Below are 26,366 nucleotides of genomic sequence, written 5' to 3'. Positions count from 1 at the left end.
ATGCAGAAAATTGTTCTTATCCACCCAGTCAGCCAAGAGAAGTCTTCACATGCTTGGAGTAGGCATCCCCCTAACTCACCAACGGGTCTGAGATCTGTCAGCTATTTTCTTTTTGTTTGTTTGTTTGTTTTGGTGGGGTTTTTTTGAGGGGCAATGGGGGTTAAGTGACTTGCCCAGGGTCATACAGCTAGTAAGTGTCAAATGTCTGAGGCTGGATTTGAACTCAGGTACTCCTGAATCCGGGGCCGGTGCTCTATCCACTGCGCCACCTAGCTGCCCCTGTCAGCTATTTTCAACCTGGTTCAGCCCATCTACCAAAACAGTTTCACTGGCATGCAGCTGCTACACATACTACAGCTTCTCAGAGCCACAAGTGAGAGTTGGGTGACAGGTAGACAGCAAAGGTGGGTGAGCATCCCCACCTCTTCACCAGAGGTGCTAGTCCTCTCTTATCACCCCACACATCCCAAAATCATAGTTTATAAAAGGTCAAGTCAAGATTGGAATGCAAGTTCTCTGAGGCCCAATTAGGCTTTCTTCTCCCTATGCCACACTGGCCTCTCTGGTAAGTGATACTCACCCATATGACATTGTCAAAGTCTGGTACTTGTTCGAATAACTCTCCCTCACCAAGTGGTCCACTATTAGGAGTGTACTGAAGCACATCAGGAGACTTGTCAAGATCATGACACACCAGTTTAGCAACAACTGTTTTATTTGCAATCACCTCAATGCCTCTATACCTTCAAAAATAGAGACACACCTTCAAAATTAACATTCGTTAAAACTACAGAAATTTTCATAAGTCTCCATCAATCCAACACCATACTCAGAAGTAAAAATTCCTATTTCCCATAGGACAATGAAAAAGCATGTTGTATGACAGTGAATGAAACAGTCCCTGCCCTCCAGGTGTTTATATTCTACTGATTTAAAATAAATCAATAAACCCAAAAGAGATCATTTCAGAAGAAATAAGCTTATGGCCATAATCATACAATTAAAAACGACATTGCCCCTTATTTGGACTATAAAGTACTTGAGGGAAAGGAGTATGCAACTTTTTTCTTCTTTGTATATCCAATGCTTAATAATAAACACTGGGAGTCCCAGGTAATGATTAAAATATGTATCCAATAAAGAACTTCAAAAAACAGGACTCTAATATGTTATGAAGGAAATATATGACTAAAAAGATGGGCTGGTATCATGATGAGAGCAGAGGATGAAAGGTAGAAATCCCAAGTACTCTACTAGTAACCCTGTAATGAGAGAGAGAGAGAGAGAGAGAGAGAGAGAGAGAGAGAGAGAGAGAGGAGAAAATGTCTAGTATGTTGGGTAGACCAGTATAGTAAAATTATGTAGAGCATGAATGAGTCCCACAGAATGGGCAGACATGGATAAGCAATGATTTACTAAGATTTTTAGTATTTCATTTAAATCAATAATTTAATAAACAATTTATTAAATTGGTGACTTCATTTAAATCATTGGGAGGCATTCGCATCAATGAAATCACAGATCCATTTAAGTATTTTAGTATATATAAATTATCATAATGGTATAATATAGCCTTCTATAGTCAGTCTCTTCCCTTGTAATAGTTCATAGAGACCAAAAATTCAATTTAACAATTCAGCACACTTTTATTAAGAGTCAACTATATACAAGGTAATGTGTGCTAAATGCTTAGGGTATGAAAGTAAGAATGAAACAACTCCTGCTTTCAAGAAGCCTCTGTTCTGCTGGTGTGTAATCAAAAAGCTCCTAGGAAAATGTTTCCTAAAAGAAAATGAAGGAACAGTTAGGTGGCGCAATGGATAGAACACCAGCCCTGGATTCAGGAGGACCTGAGTAAAAATCTGGCTTCAGACACTTCACTAGACACTTACTAGCTGTGTGACCCTGGGCAAGTCACTTAACCCCAATTTACTCACAAAAAGAAAAGAAAAAAGAAAATGAAACTATAGCAAGATCACAGATTTAGAGATAGATGGGCCCTCAAAGGTCATCTAAAACAACCCCTTCATTTATGGATCAGACCTGACAAAGAGAAAAGACTTGCCCAAGGTCACACAACACTGTATTTCAAGTCCAGCTCCTCCAACACCTGATCCAATAAGCTTTACATTCCTTAGACACCCTAAATCCTTCCGAGAAATGCTTAATTGGGGTATTAGGTTTCAAGATTTCCCTTTAGAAGAACTTGCTTAAGATGTGAAGAATTGTTCAAGGTAGTAGAAAGTCTCTGCTCATCTACCTCAGATGACTTGTAGACCTCAGATCTGCATTAAGCCTCCACATCCTCCTTGTTCATCTGATAAATAATTGGATTAACAAGTCTTTGCAATAGGAAACAAAGTATGAGATATACAAAGCAATGAGTACTCCTAACTTAAAATATCCATGTAATACATTGAATAAAGAAAAGTCAGTAAGACATGGGTTTGGGTCTTGCCGCTGACACAATAGAGCTGCCATGACCATGGGCAAGTCATTTAAATTCTCATTGTCCCTTGCACATAGAATACTATGAGGGGCAGCTAGGTGGTGCAGTGGATAGAGCACCGGCCCTGGACTCAGGAGGACCTGAGTTCAAATCCGGCCTCAGACACTTAACACTTACTAGCTGTGTGACCCTGGGCAAGTCACTTAACCCCAATTGCCTCACCAAAAAAACAAAACAACAACCAAAAAAAAGAGTATAGCATAGGGGGAAGCTAGGTGGTGCAGTGGATAAAGCACCAGGATTCAGGAGGACCTGAGTTCAAATCTGGCCTCAGACACTTAACACTTACTAGATGTGCGACCCTGGGCAAGTCATTTAATCCCCATTGCCCCTGCAATAAAACAAAAACAACAACAACAAAAAAAAAAACATGTAGAGCGTAGTATAATGTTGAAAAAAAGGATCAAGATAGGGAAGAGAGCAGAGTATAACCAGAGCCATGGTGATGGCCTGAGAAAATAGTAAAGAAGGAGGGGGGCAGCTAGGTGGCACAGTGGATAGAGCACCGGCCCTGGAGTCAGGAGTTCCTGAGTTCAAATCTGGCCTCAGACGCTTAACACTTACTAGCTGTGTGACCCTGGACACGTCACTTAACCCCAATTGCCTCACTAATAAAAAAAAAAAAGAAGAAGGAGGGATTAGTTGTCATGGAGGCTTGGAAAAGTGAGGCAGAGGGAAAAATGACAGGATAAAATGTAATGATAAAATAAAGGAAATTCAGAATTCTGGTAGATGGAAATGGAACACTGATGGGTGTTGCCCAGATCAAGGGTATGACAGTCTCTGTGTAGCTGAAGTGAAATGGAAGACTGAACCATGAGAACTGCTAAGAGTGAGGAAATAGAAACTTAGGGCTTTTGAAGGAATACCAGTAAGTATGGTGAAGCCTCCCTAGAATGAGAAGAGTTAGAATGGAGAGAAAGACGGTAAATCATGCACTGAACTCATTAAGAAATGAGGGAGAATATGTATCTACCTTAGAGGCAGGGTAGGGAGCCGGGGGAGGCCAGAATGAGGGAAGCTGGTCTAGGGGACCCTCTTTTAAATTCTGGGTGTGCTGGAATGGCACTAACTGGAGAATTAGAGAATTTACAGGCAATAGTCAAGAAACTTGACACACCCAGTAGGTACCTGATTGACTTCTGAGTCTTTTTTTCCCCCTCTGCTCCCTCTCCCCCACTGGCCCTAAACTCACCTGTACAAATACTTATCACAGAATGGTGGGTTATCATTGATCCCATGAATGTCTGCTCTCACAGGAATAGCTGCACACTGCTGGTCTTCATCACATGCCTTAATGGTAAAGGACTGAACACTCACAAAGTCAGCCTCCTCCAGATCCAGACGGTTAGCCATCATCACAGTTCCTACCTCTGGAATATCAAGACATTTCATTACAAACAACAATGATGGGTCTCAAAATATCATCACAAAAGTCCTGGATAATCTTTCAAGAAAAATCTAGTATAAAGGAATATAATAGGACTTTGGTGCATGCCAAGGTCACCTAAGATAGAGGCATCCAAATAGGAAAAGCCAAGAACCTGCTTCATTCTGCATTCACCTACCATGTGGGATGGTGAGAATGCCTTCTCATGGGGCAGCTAGGTGGCGCAGTGGATAGAGCACCGGCCCTGGAGTCAGGAGGACCTGAGTTCATATCCGGCCTCAGACACTTAACACTTACTAGCTGTATGACCCTGGGCAAGTCACTTAACCCCCATTGCCTCACTAAAAAAAAAAAAAAAAAAAAAAAAAAAAGAGAATGCCTTCTCACCAGATGGGAGAAGCCTTTTTCCATTGGTTGACTGAATCATCGAAACTACCAGACTGAGTCTCTGTCTCTGTCTCTGCCTGTCTCTGTCTTGTTGTCTCTGTTGCTGTCTCTCTGTCTCTGTGTGTCTCTGTGTCTCTGTCTGTCTCTGTCCCTGTCTCTCTGTCTTCTCTGTCTCTCTCTGTATCTCTCTGTGTGCCTCTCTCTGTTTGTCTCTGTCTCTCTGCCTCTGTCTCTGTGTGTCTCTGTCTCCCTGTCTCTCTGTCTCTCTGTCTCTATCTGTCTGTCTTTCTCTCTATTTCTGTCTGTCTCTCTATCTCTGTGTGTGTGTCTCTGTCTCTCTCTCTGTCTCTCTCTCTCTCCTTTCCTTGCTCACTCTCTCCCCCTCAGTAGCATCCAGGAATAAACATCTCATTCACTTAATTTAATAACTATGGAAGAGCTGAAGGAAGTTTTACTGCCCGTTAAGAACTGTGACCCCAAGTAATAACAGACTTGGGGTTTTGATATTGTTCCATTTGTCTTTTTCAGTTCTAGGTGGAGGGGATGGAGTCCTGTGCCCTATAGCTGGAACCATAAAGACCTTGAAACCAGAATTTCAGACTAGACGTTGCTACTCGACCAGCAGGAAACCCTTTAGAAATCAGGGTCCAGGACACAAACCCAGCATGACTTTAGACTTGGAACTGGTGGGGCTAATTCTAGGTAGATACATGTTTAAGCTGCTAACTCAATCTACTTCTCATCTGCAGAAACTGGAGGAGGGTTTAGAGATGGGGGTTATGCCCCAGATGTGTGTGGGAGTGGGGTGCTTATATATTTGTATTATGCTATTTTTAAAAATAATAAACATTTTTATTTATAGTTTTGAGTTCCAAATTTTATACCTCCTTCCCTCCCTCCCCTCTTCCCTCTCTGAGGCAGTAAGCAATCAGAGATGGATTCTACATGTGCAATTATGTAAATGTGTTATACTTTTGCAATAAATATTCCCATTAAAGACTAATCTAACTGTTAAGTGGTTAAATGGAACTAGGGCACAGGACCCTAAGTTGGAGGAATGCTCTGGTGTTCATTTGATCCAATGGCAGAAACTAGATACCTCCCAACTTCCTTAACTGTACTAGAGAACCTTGGGGGAGAGATGGTATGTAATAGACTTGGCCCTCAGACAGTGGAGACCAGAGAATTTCTGTTAATTGATTGATTGAAGCCTACAATATATTTTATAAGATTGATGAACAACTATTGACTCCAAAAAGGCACTGGATGATCCTACTAGCTTTTGTGACAGAAGTAGTAAATGGAAAGTTGTTGTTTAGTCATGTCCCATTCTTAGTGATATCATTTGAGATTTCCTTGGCAGAAACATTGGAGTGGTTTGCCATTTCTTTCACCAGCTCATTTGACAGATGAAGAAACTGAGGCAAACAGGGTTAAGTGACTTGCCCAGGGTCAAACAGCTAGTAAATATCTGATGCCAGATTTGAACTCAGCAAGATGAGTCTTCCTGTCTCCAGGTCCAGCACCCTTTCCACTGAGCCATGTTGCTGTCAAAATGTGAAACATAAAACATTTTTTGGTAAAGAGCTGTAGGTACTATTTCAATGTTTTCATATCCTACTAGAAATAATTCCATAGAATTATTTGGTTTCATCTATGGATAAACTTTAATAGAAAGCTAAGCATTTACCTAGTGAATTCAAACATTAAATGAACTGTGGGTGAATCATTCAGGCCCCCAGCTCCACCCAACCCCCCATAACCATTTCTTAAGGTAAATCATCTGACTCAGTGTTTCACATTTTGATTTCACCTTCCTTGTACATTCAAAGTTATTGAAAAGGCTGTCCTAATTCTAGGTCTTTATTGTGAGGCATCGGAAAGAAATTTCAAAGTCTTCAAGATTTTTTCCCTACATAGAGAAAGCAAAAGAAGTGGGAAGTGGGATTAGAAGAGAGAGGGGGCAGGAGCAGCTAGGTGGCACAGTGGATAAAGCACCGGCCCTGTATTCAGGAGGACCAGAGTTCAAATCCGACCTCAGACACTTGACATTTACTAGCTGTGTGACCCTGGGCAACTCACTTAACCCTAATTGCCTCACCAAAAAAAAAAAAAAAAAAAAGACAGAAACAATGAAAAAAAAGAAGAAGAAGAAGAGAGAAGGGGAGAAGGAGAAGGGAAGACATGGAGGGGAGAAACAAAGAGAAGAGAGACAGAAGGAAGATGCCAAGTGAATGAAGGAAAAAAGCATTTATTAACTGCTTCTTATGTGCAAAGTCCTGTGTTAAGTGCTAGAGATTCAAACAGAAAACTAAAATAATCCCTTTTCTCCAGGAACTCGTATTCTGATGGGGAAGACAACACACAAAAAAGGTTCCAGCTCCAAGGTAGAGGAGAAGACACCATGGACCTCAGGATGCAGGAGCAAAGGAGATGGTAATGCATCATTTTTAACAGCATTTCCACTGATAAAATCATACCCATTTCTGATGCTGACCCACTATGACAGTACCATGAAATGGAATGATTTGGTCACTTTGACTCACTGTAGGCTGTCAACACAGTTACATTGGTAGCATGGGTCTGGGAACACCAGTTGAGAGTTTCCAGGAATGCAACAAGCTTGCGGGAAACTATGTTGAATTTCATTGAAACCAAAATTTCTTAGAGTTCTCTTCATCCTGAACTGGAATCATTCGATTGTAAGCTCCCTGAGGACAGGGACTAGTTTTGCTTCTTCTTTGTCCACCCATTAGAACAGTGTCTGGCATATGGCAAACACTTAATAAATGTTTGTTGAAGGGCAGCTAGGTGGCGCAGTGGATAAAGCACCAGCCTTGGATTCAGGAGGACCTGAGTTCAAATCCGGCCTCAGACACTTGACACTTACTAGCTGTGTGACCCTGGGCAAGTCACTTAACCCTCCTTGCCCTGCCCATAAATAGGTAGATAGATAGATAGATAGATAGATAGATAGATAGATAGATAGATAGATAAGCAAGCAAATAAATAAATAAATAAATGTTTGTTTCTTGATTTTGGTAGCAGCTGCAGAGTTTACCAAGCACCAACTATCAGGAATCAATACTTAAATTTTAGAACCAGAAGGGTCCTTAGAGACCACCTAGTCCGACCATCTGATTTGACATATAAGGAAATGAGGTCATGAGAAATTAACTGACTTGCTCAAGGTCACACAGATAGGGAGTAGAAAAACCAGCATTCGAAAACAGGTCTTCAGACTGTACATCCAATTCCCTGGACCCCACTGCTTCCAAGACCCAAGACCAGTGGCTGCCCCACCTTTGTCAATAGCAAAGTATCTATTCCCTGGGTCCAATGCAAAGGTAAGACGTCCCATCTGGTCTTCATCAGTAGCTCGGCACACACCCACAGTTTTCCCCAGTGGAATTTCTTCATCAAGTGTGATACTGACTTCTGTAGCCGTGGTTGAGTTCAACAGGATAGGAGTCAGGACTGCTTCTTTGATGTTAAATAAACTTATTTAAAGAAAAGAATATAAGAGCGGCATTGGACAAAGTGCATTTCTTTTCTCTTTCCTCTAAAGTAAAGGTCTGGCACTTCAAATTCTTGACCTTCAGGATGGTTTTATAAGCTCTTTGGTAATGACAGTGAATGTGGGTTTCCTCCTTTGGGGCAGAGAGGGCAACTCTGGCCAATGAATTGAAGGATGTATTGCATTGGCAATGCATTCAGTATATATGACACCCTTCCAGTACAATATCAAAAGCACTTCTCTCTTTAAATCTTTTACTTTCAATAAAATCATTTCCATATGGGGATCTTATATCCTAGGTGTTTTTCCTACCTCTGGGAAAAAAGTTTTAACAATTAGGGGTTTTTTAGGAGGGGATTGGAATTTTATGTTTATTTCCTCCCCACGCCCACCACCAAAGCTTTAAGAATGCAAAAAGTTTAATAATGAACTTTATCTGAGTTGCATATTTCATTGTCATGGCTGAAGTAAAATGACATATTTCATTTCCTTACCTGCAGGTGAGAATAGGGGCCTTATTGTTTACATTGATTAGAAAGATGTTGATGTTTCCCATGACAAAAAGTCCTCCAGGGTCAGCCACTTTAATAATCAGTGAATAGCTAAAAACAAACAAATGAAAGCAATGGGAGAGAGCACTTGGGGATGCAGAAATGCTCTAAGCTGGGCCTGCACACAAAATTGGTCCAGCTGTTCCGACCAAATTCACCAGTCAGACAGAATTGGTCAAATCCATCAAAAACTCATCCAAACACATTGCTGATACTGCATGTTTGAATTGAGCATTGCTCTGTGTAGTCAAATCAATTGAGCATAAAGGCACACCAGGGTGTTCACTAGCAAGGAATAAATGAAGCATGGCTCAGGATGCCAACATCTAACAGCCTTCATACTAGTCTGCCTCGATGAGTCTGGGGAATATCTATCCCCAGGGGCTTGGATGCCCACACTCCTATCTCAGTAGTATACTTTTCCCAAGTCCCAGAGTGCCAGGGCAGAAGTCATGGGGGATTGTCAACCCCTTTTCTGGCACAGATGCATCTCTATGACCTCCAAGGTCTCTTTCTTTTTTTTTTTTTTTTTTTTTTTTTTTTGCGGGGCAATGGGGGTTAAGTGACTTGCCCAGGGTCACACAGCTAGTAAGTGTCAAGTGTCTGAGGCCGGATTTGAACTCAGGTATTCCTCAATCCAGGGCCAGTGCTTTATCCACTGCACCACCTAGCCGCCCCCCTCCAAGGTCTCTTTCAAACTGAAATCTACAGTCCTTTGACCTGTACCATGGGGAAGGTTAACAGAATACTATTTTAGTTGCCTTTCCACTCAAAATCCTAAGAGGCAGAGGCCAGCTGGGTGGTCCTGTGAGTAGAGTACTGGGTCTGGAGTCAGGAAGACCTGAATTCAAACATGCCCTCAGATGCTTACTAGCTGTGCAAGTCACTAACCCTCTTAACCTAGACAAGTCACATCCTCTTTTTGCCTCAGGTTCCTCATCTATAAAATGGGAATGATAATAGTAGCTTCCTCTCAGGATTGTTGAGAGAATCAAATGAAATACCAAATGCAAAGTGCTCAGCACAGCACCTGGCACAGAATAGGCATGCTTTAAATGCTCCTTTCCTTCCTTCTCAATCAGAACTTTTCCCAGATTCATAGGCTAAGATCAAGAAAGGAGCTTGGCGATCATCTAACCCAATTCTTATCTTGCAGCTGAGGAAATCAAGGACCAGAAATAAGGTGACTTGACCAATATCTCACAGAGAATAAATGGCAGAGCCATAATTATAACTTGGGTCCTTTGAGTCCAAATCCAACTCTTTTGTCCAATGCCCTCATATTACCTCTAAGGAAACTGAAGCCCAGGGAGGTAAAATAAGGTCAGAGAGGTGTAAGCCACAAAGTCAAGATTTGAACCTGAGTCATCAGAAGTCAAATCCAGCTCTCTTGCCACTGGCCCACACCATTCCCTACTGTGGCACTAAGCTAGGTATTTTTTTAAAGAATCAATCCTCCAGCCATTAGTCCTCCAAGCCCAGACTTTTCAATATTGAAAACTGATTGACAAGAGCAAAGGATTTGGTTTCGGTAACTCCTCTAAATAGTGTAACGATTAGGGAGAGAGAGCCAAAGGGAGGGATGATTAATGGGATTCTATTTCAGCAGAGACGGCTATGGATTTGGAGGATGAGCGTTGCAGGCTATGAGGAAGCTGGATGTTTCCTAATAAGAAGATTACTGTTTGGCTCATTAACATGAGGAACTATGCATAGCTGATACTGCTGATTGTATTGGCCTCTCCCCTCAGCTCCCAGGTGCAAGGTTTGGTGGCTAGGCTGTTTCCCAGGAAACATGATTCTATCTGCAAGAGCCAAGGAAAGGGACAAGCTCAGCAATTATCTGGATAATTGTATTGATTTAGACAGCAAATCTGGATAATTCAGAGCAAATTTAAAAAAGAAACAAAACAGCAAAACGCCAAACCTTGCTTATTTCTCAGTCTAATTTGATAGGCACAAAACGCTCTCACCCATCCCACCCCCTTCTAGAAGAATGATGGACACAAGGTGCAGAATGAGACATGCTTTTTGGACATGATGAATGTTTGGATTTGCTCAGCTATGCCAATTTGTGACAATGATTGTGGGTTTTTTCAGTGTTTGGTTGGGGAGGGGTATGTCGAGAGGATCACCCAAGGGGAAAAAAGAGGGAGAGTCACTGATGCATTTCACACACACACACACACACACACACACACACACACACACACACACACACACACATACACACACACATACACACACACATACACACACATACACACACATACACACACACATACACACACATACACGCACACATACACGCACACATACACACACACATACACACACACACACACACACACAAGCAAACAAGAACTAAAGAAAGTATAAAAGGAAACAGATAAGCAGAACAACTTTGAAAGTTATATGTTGAATTCAAATCAATGAGCAGTTCTATACTTTTTAAGCAATATATAGTATATATATATATATATATGTGAGATTTGTGTTTTCAAATTTAATCTTTTTCTGTTCTACTTTGTATATGGAAGTATTCCTTTTTTCTATTTTGGGGGAAGGGTTTCATTAAACAGAATTTTTTAATTAAATAAAGAAGAAATAAATAATTTTATATAGAGTATTGAGATATTGTTATTGTTCAGAAGTATATGACTCTTTATGACCAAGTAGACTAAACCATCTATAGGGTTTTTCTTGGCAGAAGCACAGAGTGGGGGAGGGGGCAGCTAGATGGCGCAGTGGATAGAGCACCAGCCCTGGATTCAGGAGGACCTAAGTTCAAATCCGGCCTCAGAAACTTGACACTTACTAGCTGTGTGACCCTGGGCAAATCACTTAACCCTCATTGCCCCACAAAAAAAAAAAAGACAGAAGTACAGAGTGGTTTGTCATTTCTTTCTCCAGTGGATTAAGACAAGAGGTTAAATGATTTGCCCAGGGTTACACACCTAGAAAGTATCTAGACTCTATTTGAACTCAGGTCCTCTTGACTTCAGACCCAGGACTCCATCCACTGAGCACCTAGTTGCCTAGTATCTAGCTAATTACACTCTAAGTTAAACCCAAAGTACTCTGATATTTCAGCCCAGAATCATGTTTTTTCTCAAGATTATCTAGAAAAAGATCTCATTCTGCAGGATTTCAAAGGTTTTCCCAAAATAAAATGATTACCAAGAAATGACATTTGTCTAGCCTTTAAAGTTCTCAAAGCTATCTCTCTCTCTCTCTCTCTCTCTCTCTCTCTCTCTCTCTATCTATCTATCTATCTATCTATCTATATATATATATATATATATATATATATATATATATATATAATATTATCTTGTTTGAGGCTCAAACCAAGCCCATGAGGTAAATGATACAGTGTAAGCTTCTTGAAGGCAAGGGCTTTTTTTACATTTCTATTATTTCTACCACTAAGCACAGTTCCTGGCACATAATAAAGCACAAAATAGATGCTTGTTGATTGGTTAATTATCAGTAGTTCAAATCTCTAAGGTGGCTTTGCTACCTTAGGAAAGTCAATTAACCTTTCTGATCTTCATGTTAAATGGGAGGATTTTATTAAATGACTTCTGAGATTCCTTCAAGCTCTAAATCTATGATGTTCATCTTCTAACTGAGCCTCAGATAGATCAAATGACTTGCCTATGGTCACACAACTAGTAGTATCACAGATGGAATTTTTACTCAGTTCTTCCTAACTCTCAAGTCCAGCTTCCTTCCCTTAGCGCCATGCTGTTTCTAACCCAGGTCAGATTCTTATGAAGTTAAATTCACAGCAAAAATTATTTTTATCTAATAAGACTAAGAATTATTAATTAGAAAAATGTAATGAGCCAGTTATAATCCTCCAACTACACTTCATCTAGCTCAATGAATACTGGGTGTTTTTATTGAAGGTCCTAATGAGCCATTCCAATATTTTCATCAGAAGCTAAACAATGGGAATTCCATTGCTGCTGCTATCTCCCTGGAAGGGATGAATTAACAAGAGTAAATGAGGCACACCGGAATTTCTCTATCCCTACTTAAAGGTCCAGTGATCCTAGAACCTATTAAACCCCCAAAGTCAAAGAAAGAAGGAAAGAATAATGAGCACTCTGTTGATCTTTATTGGGAATTCTGTATGAACCATTAGCAAAAGAATTGTGGATTCAAATTTTACAAATGGGTAATTTAATTGTTCAGTGCAATAAGCTCCAATTTCTCAGAACCTAAAGAAGGGAAAGGGTTTCATGTTAATTTGTGTAAGAAAGGGTCAGTTTTAAAAAGTAATTTGTTATTGGTGACCTTTTTTCCTACTTGTTAATGCATTTTTAAATTATAATGCTTTATTTCGACCTGAACTTGTGATTTCATTGGTGAAGGTAGAGCCAAGTGGAGAAATTCCTTCTACTTATGCAGACTGTCAATTTTACTTCAACTTGTAGTCTTAGAGAATTGAAATATTTATAATTCTGAAGTAGACACATGAGCTGTATCCTTCAAAAAAGTCAAGGAAGGGAGGAAGGAAGGAAGGAAGGAAGGAAGGAAGGAAGGAAGGAAGGAAGGAAGGAAGAAAGAAAGAAAGAAAGAAAGAAAGAAAGAAAGAAAGAAAGAAAGAAAGAAAGAAAGAAAGAAAGAAAGAAAGAAAGAAGGAAAGAAAGAAAGAAAGAAAGACTGTTCCAGGAACTGTACTAATCACTTCACAAACATTATATCATTTTATCCTCACAACCCTGGGAAGTAGGTGCTATTATTTTCTCCATTTTATAGTTGAGGTAACTGAGGCTAACTGAGTTTAAGTGACTTGCCCAAGGTCACACAGTTAGTAAATGTTTTGAGGTGGAATTTGAACTCAGGTCTTCCAGTCAACAGGCCTAGCACTCTACTGGGCCATCTAACTGCCTCTTTATATGAATACTGTCCATAATTCAATAAGTTATATACAAGAATAATAGAAATGAGGTAGATTCTCAGGAGACTTGGACAAAAGCACCGAATATGGAAGCCAGAAAGACCTGAGTTCAACTCCTGCTTCAGTAATTTAGTAGCTGCATAGCCCTGAGTTTGCAAAATGAAGGGGTTGCCCTAAGATTACCTCCAAGAAATTTTGTAGTTCTAAACCTATGATTCTATAAGAGTGGCACAGGATGGGCAAACATGGATGAGTTGGAATCTGCATTCTTGGAAGGAATATACTTACTGATGAGATTGAGGATTTATTGAACTATAGCAGTAAGCACAAAAGGAAAATAATTTTTTTTAGATATCATCCATCTTCATTTTTCTCTGGGTTTTCTTCAGAACTGAGAACACCGGTTACAATTTTTAGTCAGTTTTCCCTTAAAGAAGCAAACACTGGGGTGGGGGGGTGCAGTTAGGTGGCGCAGTGGATAAAGCTCTGGCCCTGAATTTAGGAGGACCTGAGTTCAAATCTGGCCTCAGACACTTGACCCTTACTAGCTGTGTGACCCTGGGCAAGTCACTTAACCCTCATTGCCCTGCAAAAACAAAACAAACAAACAAATAAACAAAAGCAAGAAGCAAACACCACTATAAATAAAGGAATTTTATAGCAAAAAAAAAAAAAAAGATAGGCCTGTTTAGTGCATTGAGGCCTGACCTCATTCCTCCTGTTTGCACAAAAGTTTCTGCTGTGTCCTGCCTGGCTGCTAAGGCTGTTAACATACAGGCAAGGCAAGCAAAGAATGTGGTCGTCAACTGGCAGAGGTAGTAGAATCTCAGCTCAGGCTCCTGAGGGGAGTGGGTTTGAGTGGTTTATTGCCACATTACCCTTTTCTGTAAAGTACCCTGATACCTAGGAAGCTCCTAAAAATCAACATTTAATAAAAAATAATACCAGTAGGCGATGCCTCCCCATTTGGCATTTGCGATCCTACAGAGGAAACTCAAAGATACTGGCCTAGTAAATTTTAAGTTTCACTGAACTATAATAGAAACGTTTCTGTCCAAAGCCATTTATACAGAACAAGAGTCCATTCTCTATCCATTGAGGGATGGAAAAAGAAATACTTAAACTCTCCCTGTCCCACAGACATCCATAGAGCCTGGGACATCCAGTTTCCCTCCATCCAGTCCTCAGTTCTGGGGACTGGCTTCTAAGTGGGATGGATGAACCTGAAGTGGTAGAAGAAGTTTAATCATATATTTAGAGCTGGGAGGAACCTCAGAGATTATGTCCTCCCCCAAGTTACAAATGAGGAAACTGAGGCCTAGAGATTTTTAATAAGTTGCCCAATATCACAAAGTAAATGAGTTACAAAGGTCACTTATATGTTGTATCTCCCTCCTGCCCACCCAACACACAAATTAACTATAGAGAATGTAAACTCTTAGAGGACAGGGACAATTTTGGTTTTGTCTTGGGATCTATAGAACCCAAGCATAGCCCTTTGCACAAAGTAAGTGCTTAATAAAAGCTTATTGAAATGAATGGTCAGGATTTGAATCCAAGTCTTGGATTCCAACTCCAACATGCTTTTTCCTGCACCACATTTTTTCCTTTCCATGAAAGGCAGCAGTAGCAAGAATATAGACAGAGTCAAATAATGACTTAATTTTCAATACACTCTTTTAATATTAAAAGCATCTATAGAAAGGGATGATTAGGAAAGTACATAAAAGGGAAATTTCCAAAAAAAAAAAAAGAGCAACATTTAGACTGGACAAAATCTACCTACATTATTTACCTTTTAGGTCCTCTGTTGAAATCAAAAGCCATTGTTGTAGATATTGTTCCAATACCATCAATGGTGAATCCTGCTTCCACCGGGGAAATGAAATACTATTGGGTGATAAATAGTCAAGTCAAGTCAACTGGCATTTATCAAGCAACTACTACATGCCATGCACTGTGAAAAGTGCTGCAGATACAACGAAAGGGAGAAAAAAGTCCCCACCCTCAAAGAGGTTGTAGTCCAATGGGGGAGACAACACACACAAACCACTAGAAAGATATAAACAGGCAGATCTTGGAAAGAAGGCAATTAACATTAAGAGGATCCAGGGAAGGCTTCCTATAAAAGAATTTCAGCTGAGACTTGAAGGAAAGCAGGAGGCAGAGGTGAAAAGGGAGAGCATTTGAGGCATGAGGTACAGCTAGGGGAAATACCTGGAGTTAGGAGGTGACGTGTCTTATGTGAGGAACAGTCAGGAGGTCAGTGTCACTGGACTATAGAGTAAGTTGACAGGAGAAAAGTGTGAGAAGTCTGGGAAGTTATGAAATGTTATTAAAAGCCAAACAAAGTTGGCTAACCTGCAAGAAGAAGAGAATGACAAATGCTGGAGGGAAAGTGGAAAAATAGGGACACTAACATTCTGCTGATGGAGTAGTGAATTGGTCCAGTCATTTTGGAGAACAAGTTGGGCTACAAAACTGTACAGGACCATTTGACCCAGTAATACCACTACTAGGTCTGTATCCCAAAGAGATCAAAGGAAAATGAAAAAGATCTATGTGGACAAATATATTTGTATTAGTTCTTTTTGTGGTAACAAAGAGCTGGATGTTGAGGTGCTAGTCCACCAGTTGGGGAATGGCTGATCAAATTATGGTGTATATAGTGGTGATGGAATTCTACTGTGCTAGAAGAAATAATGAGCAGGATGCTTTCAGAAAAAATCTGGGGGGCAGCTAGGTGGCGCAGTGAATAGAGCACTGGCCCTGAAGTCAGGAGGACCTGAGTTCAAATCTGGCCTCAGACACTTGACACTTACTAGCTGTGTGATCCTGGGCAATCACTTAACCCCAATTGCATCACCAAAAACAAAAACAAAAACAAAAAAACCTGGGAAGATGTATAGAAACTGACACAGAAATAGAAGTCCATCGTATATGTAGTAACAGCAATATTGTAACAGTGATCAACTGTGAAAGACTTAGCTACTCTGATCAATACAATGATTAATGACAATTCCAAAGAACTCATGATGAAATATTGTCTACCTCCAGAGAGAGAGACTCTGAGGGGAGATTAAAGCATATTTTCTTTCACTTTATTGTTCTTGTTTTTTTTCTTTTGAAACATGGCTGATGTGGAAATACATTTTTCATGACTTCATATGCATAATATTTCTTGTTTACTTAAAGGAGGGAATGCATAAACAAGGGGTGTTATCAAGGAAAAATCAACAGGGCTTGCAACAAATTGGATATGAGGGGAGGGTGAGAGAGAGGGAGGAGTCAAGGATGACACTTAGCTTACAAGCTTGAGTGACCAGGAGGAAGTTGGAAAGAAGGGAGGGTTTGTGAATTCACTTATGGACATGTTGAGTTCAACATGTCTAAGGCACTTTCAGTTCAATGTGTCCAACAAGCTAAATAAAGAGGAAATCAAGCATCACAGATATCAGCAAACGTCTTCCAATGTAGATTATAGTCCCTCAAGGATGAGAAAATCCCCAAACCATATACCACATTTTTTTACCTCTTCCCTTCCCTAGAGGTCTCCTGATGGTGACTTGGTGGCCACTTATTATATCTATTGTAGACAAAATTTTTGTTTAAGTATAAGGGCTGGACAAGATGGCATCTGATGTGTTTTCCAACTCTAAGACTATGTGAGTCCTTTTCCTCAAAATCTAACACAGAGCTAAACAAAATACACATTCAAAAAAAAATGTTTGTTTATCCACTATGATGATGATTAGATGGAAACAATGACAGAGTAGAGAGTTGGCCTTGAAGTCACAAAGACCCAGGTCAAGTGACACATACTGGATTTTGACCCAAGAAAATGTAATCTCTTAAGACCCCCAAGCAATTCTCTAGGCCTCTATGCTGCAAAGCAGGTGCTTCTTTGTTGAAGGGAGACCTTCATAGACAACTCCCCGTACCAATGAATTCATAAGTCTAGTCCCCCAGGAAAGGTATACAGCTAACAAAACACCACGTCAAGATTATTGGGAAGACCAAGTTCTTCACAAACTTCAAAGTATTATATATAGACATCAGCTCCTAACTGGCAAAGTAAAAATAGTCTGAATAATAAATAGTAATAGTAGTAAAGTAATAATTGTAGTAGTAAATAATAATTTGCTGCTACTAAAAGTAGCGGTAAATTAATAATAGTCTGATTAAAGTAAAAATGGAGTTAAACATAGCAAGATGAATGCTAAATTCTTAGTACCCAGGCAAAGGCCAGATCTACGTGCAAATTGTGAATTATAGAATTATATATTTAGGTTATCTAACCTATCATTTTATAAAATGGCCCAACGTTATCGTTTTATACATACGGGAACTAAGCCTAAATTTCCCAAGGTCACACAGGTAGTAGGTATAGACTTACATGTAAGTCTATATGTAGATTTAGAGGGAAGTGTACATGTAGAATAGTCTCTTATTTGCCATGTGAAAGGTCTTGGGTTGATCATCATCACATCACTCTCAAAGGTCTGTGGCATAGTGGATTCATTTATTACAGGCACCACTTAATTTCTACATGCCCAGCTCACTTTCCAGGGGTAAAGATCACTGAAATATAATGTGTACATTACATAATGGAAATCTGTCTGCACCATGGACATAGTCTTTTTATGTTATATATCTGGAGTTATTGAGATTCCATATGCTCGATTCAGGATTGCAAAAATTTCTCTGGGTCAGAGTAAAGTTGCAAACTGTACCAATAATTATGTGAAAGACTTTAAGCATAACATGATAACATTAATCTCTTGTATTTCAATTGGACATACTGATTTACAGTAACTTGTAAAATTTCATCGGCTTATTTTTATGGTTCTTTTCCAGGTCATCTTGATCAAACAATCTTAAGAGAACACTGTCAGCTTTACTGTCAAGTTTAAGTTTTTCCTACAGGAAGAGAAGTAGAATTTAATGAATTTTCCGAAGGATTGTGCACAGTTACTGTTTAAAATTTGACCTCTCATATCCTATTGTCTAATATATTAGGGGTTTTTTTTTCAGCATTGTGCCTAAATTCAGGTGTAATCTGTCCTGATTTTTAGGTTGTTTAACGTTATAATTATTCTTTTTGCCAATAATTTCTCAAGGAGCTATCTCAGTCAGGTTTTCCAAAAGCCCTTCAAACCTATTCACTGTGTCCACTTTCATACAGTGCTAATCTCAAGTTCGTTCTGAGAAGAAAATGGAGTTCCGGTTTGGTACACTGAAATCAATTTATTTCATATAACTTAGAATGCTTTATTTCTAGAAAGAATTTCCTAATAATAATAAATAATTGAATATTTTCCTTTTTCCCTTTGATACTGGAAAAATAGATTGTCTTAAAAGGTACATTTTAGAGGTAGGTCATTTCTACTGGGGGAAAATAAAGAATTAGGAGGGAAAAGATTGATGTCCACCTATTCTGCAGTGTGAGACTATGACCTTGATAAACAATAACAACATGAAACTCTGTTACAAACAAAGCTATGACAAGGGTGGGACCTGGGCTTTGTCCCAGGGCTCTAAATTTAGAGAGTTTTGATCATAAATGCTTCTCTGTAGCATATAGATACAATAGAGCTCAGCACTTAATGAGAATAATTTGTTAAAATATGATAGTGACTAGATACCCAAACATTGTTAAGATTCCACTCATTGCCCTTTATTTTCCCCACTAATGGATTTCCATGTTTCCTTGGGGTCTCTGTCATTTTAAGAACATAAGTGATATCCTAACTTCCTAGTGATGCTTGTCCCATGCATAGTTTTTGGTATTCATAATTGCAGCTCTGAGAGAGATAGACAGACAGACAGAAACAGACAGTGACAGAAACAGAGAAAGAAAGGGGGAGGGAGGGAGGGAGAGAGAGAGAGAGAGGGAGAGAGAGAGAACTTTTTATAAAGTTCTAGACACAGACATACTTATATATGTTTATAGCTACTAAAGGAATTGTGACAACAAATTAGATGTTTCTCAATGTTTGGGACAATGTGGAAGGCAGCATGGTGTCTAGAAAACAACACAGTGTCAAAAGCCCTTGGCTGAAATCTCACTTTCTATCTGTGTGACAGTAAATGTCATGTCACCTCTGAGCTTCATTTTCTCACCTGGAAAAGGGGGCAAGGAGAATAGGAGATAAAATTACCTGAACTACCTACTTCACAGAGTTCTTGTGGAAAAAGCACTCTGGAAACTGTAAAGGGCTACAGAAATGTAAGTTGTTATTTTATCAGCTAAATACTAAGGAAGTTTAGCAGTTTATAAAATAAAATCTTCCTCTTTTTTTTATCCCCCTCCCATTGATGGTAGTACTACTCAACGACAATGAGATTATACATCTATGGTGCAGAGAGTCTTGTTGCTAAGCAACCAGAAAGTAGCTGGGAAAGCAATAAAAAGCTACCTAGATGAATTATTGATGGGGTAAGAGGGCCACATAAGTAGATAGAAGTGAACTCATGCCTGGGCCAGTTGACTTGCATTCATTCTTCAGGCTGAAATCTCCACAAAAGCTAATAATGATCCCAACACATAGTTAATATTAGCCTTTTATCAGAACTCTAAGGACTGATGAGATAACACTGGGGGTCCAGTAGGATGCTGTCCTTAGCGTATATGCAATAAGAAAAAGTTATTGGTGAGTATATCCTCTAGTGAAATCCTTTCCACCATTTTGTGTAGGATCAAAATTAGGTTCCATTGCAGTCCCTTATTTAAGCTATTCATCAATGATCATTTGCTATTGTAAAGTTGCTATCTAGCTATACTGTCTAAAATATCTAATGAGTGGTCACCAATTAATTAGAAGCTTTAGCAAGAGTTTAGACTTTTTAAGCATTTATTAAGGAGCATAAGAATTTGGTGAAGAGAGAGAGAAAGAGGCCTAGATTCAGCTATCTATCTCAGGGAGCCAGCATCCCCAGCTCTTCTCCCCCCCTGAGGTCCTCATGAAAGAGACCGAGAAAGCAAGCCTTACCCCTTCTTCATTGCACAAGCCTCCTGTGAAACTGGGAACATCCCATCCACAATCACAAGCATGCACATGCACGTGCACGCATGCGCGCGCACACACACAGCTCCAAGCTAATTGGCTGGTAGCTTTGATAGACAGTACCCACGAGCAAATGTCACTTCCTGACTCCAAGAAACTGACCTTCCAAACCACATGGCTTGCCCTCAGATGCCTTCTCCTCATGGTGGAGCTTTCCTACAGTAACTCTCCAGCAGGTGGCTTCACTCCCATTGTTATACTATCTAGGAACTTGGAAGATTTAAAAGTGCTAAAATCTAGGCTAAACACAAGTGATAAAAGTTAAGACCACCTTGCAATATCACACTAGTTTGTTGTTCTCCAGAGAGCAAGTGTAGAGGTCCAACTTCAGGATTCTTTTATGCTCAAGACAAGGTGGTAGAAGGAGAACAGTTCCCTGGGAGGGAACTTTTCACACCCAATGCCTAACATAGTGTCTTTCTTGCACAACTTACCAGTCTGAAACAAATATTTTAGTGAAACATTGTAGGGGACAGAACCATTTATCACATTTAGAAACCAGTCATCATCTCCCTTATATTAACAATTTCATAGCTTTCCATAACGTCTCTGTAACTCTACTGTCAGAAATCAGTTACAGTTTGGGGGGGGGGGGAAGTTGTCTCTCACAAAATCACTAGCTCATTCCCTTATCCACATAAACTCAGAGAACTTATCTGGCTGTTTTGCTGTATCCCCCAAAAGCCATCAACTCTCTTGCAAATAATCAAGCTAAAAGGAACATTAAAAACACACACACACACACACACACACACACACACACACACACACTAGATATTCAGAAATTATTTGTACCCAAGCCTATAAATAGTCAAGAAAACATACTACTCTCCCTACCACAGGAAACTGCAGAGTCTTTCTAACTATTAGATTGTCAACTCCTTGAGGGCAGGTACTATCTTTTGCTTTTTTCTTTTTTTGTATCCCCAGAGATTAGCACAGAGCCTGGAACATAATAGTCACTTAACAAATGTGTATTGATTGACTGCTATGATAATCTTCCTATAGCATTATTCTTTAAAAGTCTATACTTAATTTAAACATTTATGTGTGGGACAGGTTTGATATATATTTTATATATATATATATATATATATGTTATATGGCTTGGAGTCCAGAAAACCTGAATTTGCATTTCTCTCTTTATATTTACAATCTGAGTGATTTGGGGCAAGTAATTTAAGGCCTCTGCATTCCTGTTTCCTCATCTTAACATGGAGTTAGAAATACTTATAGTGTCTGCCTCACAAACTTGTTGAGAGGCAGTTAGGTAGCAGAGTAGATAAAGCCCTGGACTCAAGTCAGGAAGACCTGAGTTCAAATCTAGCCTCAGACATTTATTAGCTACATGACCCTGGGATAGTCATTTAATCACTTACCTGCCTCAGTTTTCTCATCAATAAAATGGGGATAATAATAGCCCCTATATCCCTAGATTGCCATGAGCATCAAATGAGATAATATTTGTAAAGCATTTAGCACAGAGTCTTGCATATAATAGATGCTTAATAAATGATTATAAAAATGAGACAATTTACATAAATCATCTTCATAACCATAAAGCACTAAATGAATGTGTTATTATTGTCTAAGAAAGAATTGAGATTGCAATTTTGTTATTCAGGAAGCAACAATAATTTTTCCATTTTATGTGACAACAGTTAAAAGCTTGAGTAACATAATAATAGGGAATATATAAAAATCTATACTGTAAATTCTCATTTTTATAACCCTTCAATATTGGTAGAATTTTTTAAGATGATTTAGCAATATCGTGGTCACTGTGCCATGGATGTTATAAACTTGCATGCCATCTTGTGGATGATAGAGCTAGTTTTATAGTTATAAGGAAAATAAGCTACAAACTTGAGGGGGTTTTGATATTCATGTTGTTTCATGTTTTTTGCCCCAAATCTCTACTTAAAGTAAGGGAATTGAAGGCATTACCTAGATAGTTAATGAAAAAATTACCCTTTTGCCTCAGTTATCTGGGGATGTTTTTAAGCTAATGTGAATTTTGTAGATTTCCCCCTTTCCTTTTGCTGGTTTATACAACAATTGAATAACATGTTGGCCACAGTCACGTAAGTCAACTGTCTTCCAAAATACTGTATTGTTTGACAAAGAGTGTTGTTTCCATTGGTATTATTTGCCTATGTGGAATGATAGAAAATACTTAGTATAAGGCCTTATTGTAATTAATATTAGGAACCAAACTCAAAAAGCCTTGGCCTGTGAGCCTGAAACACATCCAATGTAACTGCCTATATAACACTAAAACAGCATAAAAGATTCCCTTTGGGAAGTCTCAGCTATCCACCAGGCTGTATATACTGAACTCAAAGCATTCAAATGGATCTGACATCTTATCAATTTATCAATTCCCTCTCATGGTAGAGATTGCAGCCTTTCCATCCTAGCCCATTCTATGTGGCTCTTGTCCATGTCTTCCTCAAAGTTCACCACATGGGGCCCAATCCCTCTAATTTCTAGTACCTTCCCTTTGTTAATTATTTCCTCTTTATCCCATATAAAAGATGGTTTGTATAGATTTGTTTGGTTAGATTGCAAGCACCTTGAGGGAAGGAACTGTCTTTCTCCTCTTTGTAATCCCCAAGTTTATCACATAGTAGGTGTTTAATGAATGTTTATTTATCAGTTGATGCAATGTGCTGGAGACTTTTGTAAATCACCATAAGAGTACCAGGGGAAGAATCCAGCTGTCCACTTGTCATCCCTCTTTCTTGCCACAAGACCAAACCATCCTCTTTTCCTATCTCACAGTTCCTTGATGGTGCCCTTCACTTCTCTCCTTCTTTCCCTCCAGCTCTTCTTCTAACTTTTGCTCTCACTCTATCTCAAAAGTGTGTTTAAGTGTTTTTCTAATCTTTTCCGTTTGTTTGTTGTCCTTACATTTTCATCCTTGAATGATGAATTTATTATGATCGCATGATAGAACAGAAGCTACATTAGTTTTAAAGTCATTTTCAATTATGTTTTATAGAGAAAACATTATTGAAACTGACAGGTTGTAACTACTTTCCCCCAAATTTTGCAAAGAAATAGTTTTCGATGTCATTAGTTTTTCTGCCTTTAAATGCCATCAGAAACTGAAATTATTTCAATGTTACTGTACTATTTGTTTGCTTTTTTGCCAAAAAGGCTCATTGATCTGAGCCATAACTAGGGTGGGACTTTGCCCCAGGGCTCTCAATTTAGATGGCGTAGATAGAACTTGCAATTATTCAAGAGTATAGAAACAACAGAGCAACAATTAGTTTAAAAAGAAAGTTATTAGATGACAGTCCCTCCAATCCAATTCACAATGTTCCCCATTCCATAGGTATCCCTAATAGACCCTACACCGACATCCCAGGATCTCCGTCTACCCCCACTGAGTAGAGGCCCATCTCTTCCCCTCATCTGAGATGATTCTTGTGCTACTTGCTCCAGGTGCAAGAGTTCATAGCTATATCTCTGGCAGAGTAGGCAGATTCCTTTAGTTAAGGTGCTCCTACTAAGAAACAAGTATGTTTCCCTGAAACTTTTTTTTCAGGCCAATATAGATAGAGTCTCAAGTTTAACTAACATAAAAGCATGGTACTGTACAAAGAGTTTGAAGGCTTTAAGAGTCCAGAGGACCTGGGTTTGAAGCCTAGCTTGGCTACCTATCACCTGTGTGAACTTAAACAAATCACTTAGCAACTATCTAGGCCTCAGTTTTCTCATGAATAAAATGATGGGTGGAAGAATCCATAGGGTCAGAAATTTGGAAATAGAAGAGGGCTTAGAGTATTAATTCTTTTTTTGCAGGGCAATGAGGGTTAAGTGACTTGCCCAGGGTCACACAGCTAGTAAGGGTCAAGTGCCCGAGGCTGTATTTGAACTCAAGTCCTCCTGAATCCAAGGCCAGTGCTTTATCCACTGTGCCACCTAGCTTCCCACTATTAATTAATTCTTAACCTGGGGCCCATGAGCTTCTAGAGAGATAGATGATGTAGATATAGCTAAAGATAGATACCTACATTTAAGTATAATTGGTTTCCTTTGTAAACCTTTGTTTTCTATTTTATATATCCCAAAACCCCAACATTATTCTGAGAAGGGATTTATAAGCTTCACCAGGCTGCCAAACAGATCTATGATGTGACATGACTATAAACCTCTGGTTTAGAGGTAACCTGGTCAATCACCCTCATTTTGCAGATGAGAAAATAAATCCAGAGATGGGAATCTCCATAATGTGACTTGCTTCAGGTCACATAGAAAGTGAAACGGCAGAAGCAGGACCCAAACCCATTCTCTCCAATGACAAATCCGTCACACCACTAGGATTACCCTAAATCATCTTTAAACTCCCTCTGGCTCTAAATCTATCATCTTATTTTGAAGCCGACACAATTTGTTTGTTATTGAGTAGAAATAGATTGTGTCTATATGGTATAAAAAGAATGGAAGTTTGGCAATTATTCAGTTAATTTTAGTGTCAAAATAAGATTTTACTTATCAATTTTGCCTACAAAAGGCAAAAGGAAATGGCATGTTCCAGAAAGTCTTAATACATGGAGACATATACAACCACTTGATGTGTTTTGACCACACGTGAAACCACAACCTTTGAATGTGGAAAATGTGGGTGCCATCTAAGAGATAAACTGAGCCCCTTCTACATGGTGGAAATCCTTTAAAACCATCAATAAAAATAAGTAAGATCCACAACAATTCTGCAACCCATATCTCCATGCACTGCTTTCCCATTTAATAGACTCATCTTTTCCCCCTTTAATGTTTGTTTTACAGATGAGTTATAAACCTCTGAAGAGAAGGGTATATAATTAAAATGCTCAGACCCATAATTATTGGCGCTAATCCCATCTCATTCACTACCATGTAATTGGGAAGGCTTTTGATGACTAATTATTCCTCTTAGAATCTCCAAATACCACATTCTCCTCCCAAACTGATCATTGTCACTCTTCAGTCACTGTCCCTGCCCAAGAGAAAATGGTGTTTATGCCCATGGAAGATTACCTTTATCTCCTCTGGGCAGCACCTGTTTATTACTACACCTGGAGGGGAGGGTGGTACTAAAACTTCCAAGAGTAGATGTCTTTTTCCCTTTGATATATGATCTTTTCATCTTTTGTGGGTGCCCGTGAAATTTTAGGGAATTCTTTTCCACTGGATTTCTATTTTTAGAATCTGTCCAGCACATTGTCAAAATGTTCTTTAGTTGATTGGAGCCTGAGACTATGACATTCCCCATAAAAAGCAAATAAAAGTTCATTAACACAATCAATGGCAACTGATATCCTTGGATATGCCAGTGACTTTGGGGGACGTTGGAGGAGACATTTAACCTTGAAATGAAGACCCAAAGGCAGCCTGTTGGATTATTTGACCCAGGGCACTCATCTCCCTCTGAACTGCTAACCTGTACAATGAGGGTCTATTTTAACCAGGTTTTAATTAACTTTGGGGGTTGGAAATCTATAGAAAAATCTTCAGTGGGCAAATGATATATCCATCTCTGAGGTGCTACTGTATATGACCTTTGCTTTAATTGTCTTTTCAGTATGGATGTTTAAGTTTAAAACTAGATGTCACCCAGGCATCTAGGTGACACAGTGGATAAAGCACTGGCCCTGGATTCAGGAGGCCTGAGTTCAAATCTGGCCTCAGACACTTGACACTTAACTAGTTATGTGACCCTGGGCAAGTCACTTAATCCTTATTGCCCTGCCAAAAACAAAAACCTTGATGTCAGACTTAAAATCCTATTTTGATATTTACTTGCTGTGTGGACAAATTGTTTAATGTCCTTGAGACTCTGTTTCTTCTATAAAACAGAAATTATACCAGTTACACTTAACTCACAAGGTTCATAAAATCATCAATCTAGATTAGAAAGGGACCTCAAAGTTCATCAAGTTCATCACCCTCATTTGACAAATGAGGAAACTGAGGCCCAGGAAGGTTCTCAAGGCCATATAAGTAGTAAATGACATAGCCAGTGTAGCAGGTATATTCTAA

The 26,366-nt window shown here is 39.3% G+C and overlaps 1 protein-coding gene across 1 annotated transcript in view; it reads right to left on the bottom strand.

Moving 5' to 3' along the window:
* LOC122753927 (cadherin-related family member 3-like) overlaps positions 1 to 26,366 on the bottom strand; it is a 102,687-nt gene that overhangs the window by 37,899 nt on the left and 38,422 nt on the right. The window contains exons 5-9 of the mRNA XM_044001746.1: positions 15,062 to 15,156; positions 8,298 to 8,405; positions 7,590 to 7,786; positions 3,705 to 3,882; positions 581 to 743 (exon numbers count right to left, since the gene is read on the bottom strand). Of these exons, the coding sequence (XP_043857681.1) occupies positions 581 to 743; positions 3,705 to 3,882; positions 7,590 to 7,786; positions 8,298 to 8,405; positions 15,062 to 15,156 (741 nt within the window). The remainder of the gene's footprint in view (positions 1 to 580; positions 744 to 3,704; positions 3,883 to 7,589; positions 7,787 to 8,297; positions 8,406 to 15,061; positions 15,157 to 26,366) is intronic.

The sequence above is a fragment of the Dromiciops gliroides genome, chromosome 1 (genome assembly GCF_019393635.1).
Source record: "Dromiciops gliroides isolate mDroGli1 chromosome 1, mDroGli1.pri, whole genome shotgun sequence".
Lineage (NCBI taxonomy): Eukaryota > Metazoa > Chordata > Mammalia > Microbiotheria > Microbiotheriidae > Dromiciops > Dromiciops gliroides.
Note: the sequence above shows the minus strand (reverse complement) of the source record. Positions and strands in the feature narration are given on the sequence as shown.